Here is a 4,391-nt window from a genome sequence, read left to right on the forward strand (position 1 = left end):
AAAGAGTATTTGTTCCCCCAACACCACTTTCAGATCAGGTATCCCTTCCTTAGTACTCACTTCCTTCCCCGAAGCACAAGTAAAGGTATACTCTCTTCGAATAGGACGAATTCGTTCTCTCAAATCTCCCGCACATTCAGTGTGTCTAAAACTTCAGGAAGCCCCTGTGTCTAACGCGGCCCCCATTCATGCCTTTCTACGACTATTTTCACAAGGGGTGGGTTCGGCTCCTTCCCCGGCACTACTTTCGGTCATCGGGACTTCTCCTCTACACGATGTAAACTATAATACGGATTGATCACTTTCTTCAAGGACATACCTCGAAGGCCGTTGTTGACGGACTGCGCTCTCTCGAGCTTAACTTCCCTTCCTAACGGCTTCCCAAACTTGAAGGATTTTTCGGAGGTTCCCCCCTGTCGAGGTTGACTGGTCGACGGTTTGCCTTGGGCTCATTGAGGAGCCTTCTCCCCTTTAGATTGGTTCTGGGATTCTTCGGGTTCTTTCGCTTGCTCTGTCTCCTTACTGAATCACTTGGATGGGTCGACTCCTCTCTTTCTTTTCCAAGATCTCCTCGACGAACTATCCTTCTTATGATTCCCATCCAATCACGTAGTACGTCATCCTGCTCTAATCCAACAAATTCCTTCCCTTATTTACAGGAATTCAGTTCTTGAGTATAGTTTAGTAGTTCATTTTGGATTAGATAATTTACTTCTAGTAGTCCTTGATAACTGGTCTTCCTCAAGGTTAATCCACTGTCCCTCCACTTCTTCTTGCCGCTAACACTTTCTTCTTCCTCCTCCCATAGCCGAACATTGATCATAGGGAAAGATAGCGGACTGGGTTGTGTGGTTCTCCCAGTGACTACGAAACTCAAATCCCTCCCAAATCCCTTCAGTCGAGAGTCATCACGAGGTACCTTCGGTACCCCTTCAGGTTCTTCAACTTCCCGTGGTCTTTTTCGACAGGAAGAAACACACTCAGGCAACGGTTCCATGGTCTTCGACTCTAGGTAGTCTTCCTCTGACATGGGCAGTGGAGTAAAGGTCTCACACTCCCGGAAACTCGACTTTGACTCTCCCCCTGTTTGCTCTGAAACCTGACGAATTCCCCAGTACAGTTGTTTTGCTTCCTCTCTTGTCACGCTCGTCCTTTGACTGATCCTCAGGAAGTCCCTCTGGACTGTAGCTCTTCTCACCGAAAGGTAACATAAGTTCTTAGTCAAGGTCGGCTGATCATAGAGTTACCGAGGAGCTTCCGACTTCACTCGGTACTCCTCGTCCGTTATTATGGGTTGTCGGAGATCTTCTCCGAGCATGAACACCAATTCTCCAACGAAATCATTGAACTCTTTACACATCTTTCAAACACATTTCCATATTCTCCCTCCTATGAACGTCAAGAAATGGCTCAGATGAAAACTAAACAGTCCGGTTAACAAAGAACCGAACTAAAAACACTTTTCACTGCTATTGACAGCAGTGTGAAGGAGTCGTTCCTTCAATCGACTCCATCCCCCCGGTTCTTTCACAGATCAGTCGGAAATCACTCCCTCTACACCTTTTCCTTCTCCTCCAAAAATTCTCCACAAAAGATTATCACTCCAACCTTTCACGCTTCTTAAATGTACTTCTCTCTCCGCCCCTAAACTTTTCCCGTTCCTCGAACTAGCCTCTCGATCGATCTCACTTGTCCCAACGGGAAAATCCGGGGTCGATTGTCGGGCCGGTTGTCTCGGACTCCCTCGGGCCGTAGGCGGGTGGGTTCTTGATCCGGCCGCTTGTCCTACTACGTCTCTCCGGTCGGTTGGCCCCTCTAGCTGTTCTAGCCAAACTCTCTCTTCCAACCTACCGTACCGATCTTCTAAAACTTCCTTCTGTTTAGTTCCCTACCAACTTTCCGTGTGTAATAGCCTCTCTGTGAAAGATTGACCTTTTTCCGGTCCTCCTGCGTCGAAGTTCAGGTGATTCTCTCTGCTAAGAGCGTCCCGGTGACTGCTTCCGAGCCGCTGTCGACCCTGGCTCGACTCTCTCCTTAGTTCTTTTAGTCTCGAATTCTCTTCCTGATCTTTTTTCATTGTTTCCCCTCGCTGTTCCTTGTCCGAACTTTCATTTCGGGAGCCGACACTTGTCTCCGGTGGACTTTCCGTTCTCTTTTCGGCCTTTCTTCCTCCCTCTTTTTCACTCTCAACTCTCTCTGGACCATCCTCCGACTTACTTCCCGGGCTCCCATCCTGCTTAAGCTTGTTCCTAGGCGCTCCCACCAGCTCTACTATCTTTTCTACATCCCTATTCAGTTCTCTCAGCCCCCCTATCATGGTACGTCCAACGACAACCTACCCTCGCTTGTTTCTTTCCCGTCGAATCCAAGTCCACCACCGTGTGGTGGCTCGACCGCGACGATGAAAAACCTTCTTCGTCAGAGTGCACGGACCAGGATTTCAATCTGGTCTTTACCTCAGGGGATGAGGGTGATTGGTCCGACGGCACCGTCCGTCGGATAGGAAGAGGCCGGCAGCTCGAACGTTCCTTTACTTGGGTAAGCTCGAATAGTCCTTGTCCCCAGGGTGTTGACTCTGGGACAGTTCCCTGGATTGGTGTCCGCTCTATGGTACTCTATTGACCCTCTCTTGTACAGGGACTGTTAGCCCTGTTAGCCCCCAGGTTACCTGCTCTTACTCCCCCTCCAGGATTGGTCGGTTCACCTACGATGATTGGTTTCTTCAGGCCCTGTCTCCCATTCCTGTCGAGGGGTTCCTCTCCTTTGGTTGGAGTTTGTCCGGGGGCCTGTTTCTTTTAAGGTTAGAGGTCTAGGAAGCGCGGTGTGTCCTTGAACGAAAAAAGTCCCCAATTTTCTTCCACCCACGGGTTATTTGAATGCTTGTTTTCAGGCCCCAGCTTGGAAGAAGGTCTTGTTCTTTGGCTGAAGCCATCTCCGGTATAGTCCCCTTAGGTTTCTTAGACGAACCAATGGGTGATCGAGCCCTTCCGACGCTTAGCTCCTTTCCTTGTGTTAGTAGATGGACCGAGTTTATTATCTTTCTCTCTTCAGGTGGCCCCCTGGACGCTACCTCTACCCCGTCAATCCCGGTAAGCAACTCCTTAAATTTCAAGCCCGGTGCCCCCCGGGGCAAACTAGTCCCCAATGAAGACTTTTCACACTCTCCAGAGTTGATATTGTCAATTTTGTGAACTTCTGTCCTCCCCTCTGGGACGTGAACAACTTTTTCGGGGAGTTCGAGAGAGCTGTCACTTCTTCCGTGACCGCTTGAGGCCTCTTCACGTCTATCCCCTTGACCAGATCCGCTGTTTCTGCTTTGTATTCCATCACGATTGCCCGGTGAGTTGTTCCCTAGTGTCTTGTAGGTACCTCCCAGACTTCCACCCGGCTTTATTCCCTCCAGTTCTTCGCTGTCACTGTCTCCTAGACCCCCCATAGCTTCCCGGCCCATAGATTCTAAGACTAGCTTCTCATTAAACGTTCGACAATTCTTCTGCTTGTGTTGACTCCTCAGAGACAAGTCTTCTTCCTCATGCTCTGCGTTGGTCTCGAGCATGATGTTCCCGCCTGGAGCTCCCTGAGTCCCCTCCGACCTTTCTGGGGTCCCCTCACCCGAATGCTCGGCTATCATTGTCTCTTCTCTGGCGTGACTCAAGGTAATGTCGTCCAATTTCCCTATGACCCTGCTCCTGGACAGAATGTCCGTGTCTACCTGGCTTCGTGGATCCCTGGCCCAGTTCCTCTGTATAGGAGCCCTCCAGGCTCCCATTTGAGAAAGGTACAAAGGTGAGGGCGCCGGCCAGAGCTGAATCTCCCTTTTATTAAACTAGGAGTTCCGTGTGCGGGGGGAGTTACGCGTATTCGGACTTGTGGCCACATGTGGGCCAACGGGAGGTACTCTTTGCCGTCTACCTTTCGTCGTTGGATTAGTACGCTCCTTCCTAGGTCTTTTGTAGAACTCACTCGTACTGACACCGCTCGTCATATGTTCATTTGCTCTTGGGCCTTGAAGACACTACCATAGGGGACTAGTTCTTGACGTGGTATTCCGTCAGGTACTCGAGTTCTCCTCCTTCGTGCGTCATTAGAAGTGTCTTGACTGGTTTCCGACTCCATGCTCCTCTCCATCCGATTCTCGATGGTGTTAAAGCCCTTCTGTAATCCCCTTCGTGAAACTTTTTGAGTGTCCTTACTCCCCATACTTCCTCCTCGAAATGAATTTCCCACATCAAGAGACTCTTGACCTCTGTTCTCTTTCCTTTGACCTCTTAGCCAGGGTGATCTCGGGTTCGGGCCCCCCATATCCGCTTTCCAAACCTTATGACCAAACGTTTTTAGTCATCAGTCCCCTTCCTAACTGATCCAAGCACTTAGGCTCATTCCTCACTCCG

At 49.9% G+C, this 4,391-nt stretch overlaps 1 protein-coding gene across 1 annotated transcript; it reads left to right on the forward strand.

Annotated features, from left to right (window-relative positions):
- Positions 1-3,888: 3,888 nt before the first annotated feature.
- On the forward strand, positions 3,889-4,167 carry CSUI_009148 (uncharacterized protein; the record flags this gene model as incomplete). Its single annotated transcript, XM_068069266.1, has 1 exon — positions 3,889-4,167. A coding segment is annotated over one exon (135 nt), but the record flags the coding sequence as incomplete, so codon positions are not given.
- Positions 4,168-4,391: the final 224 nt, after the last annotated feature.

Source organism: Cystoisospora suis (assembly GCF_002600585.1).
Source record: "Cystoisospora suis strain Wien I chromosome Unknown contig_5344, whole genome shotgun sequence".
Classification (NCBI taxonomy): domain Eukaryota; phylum Apicomplexa; class Conoidasida; order Eucoccidiorida; family Sarcocystidae; genus Cystoisospora; species Cystoisospora suis.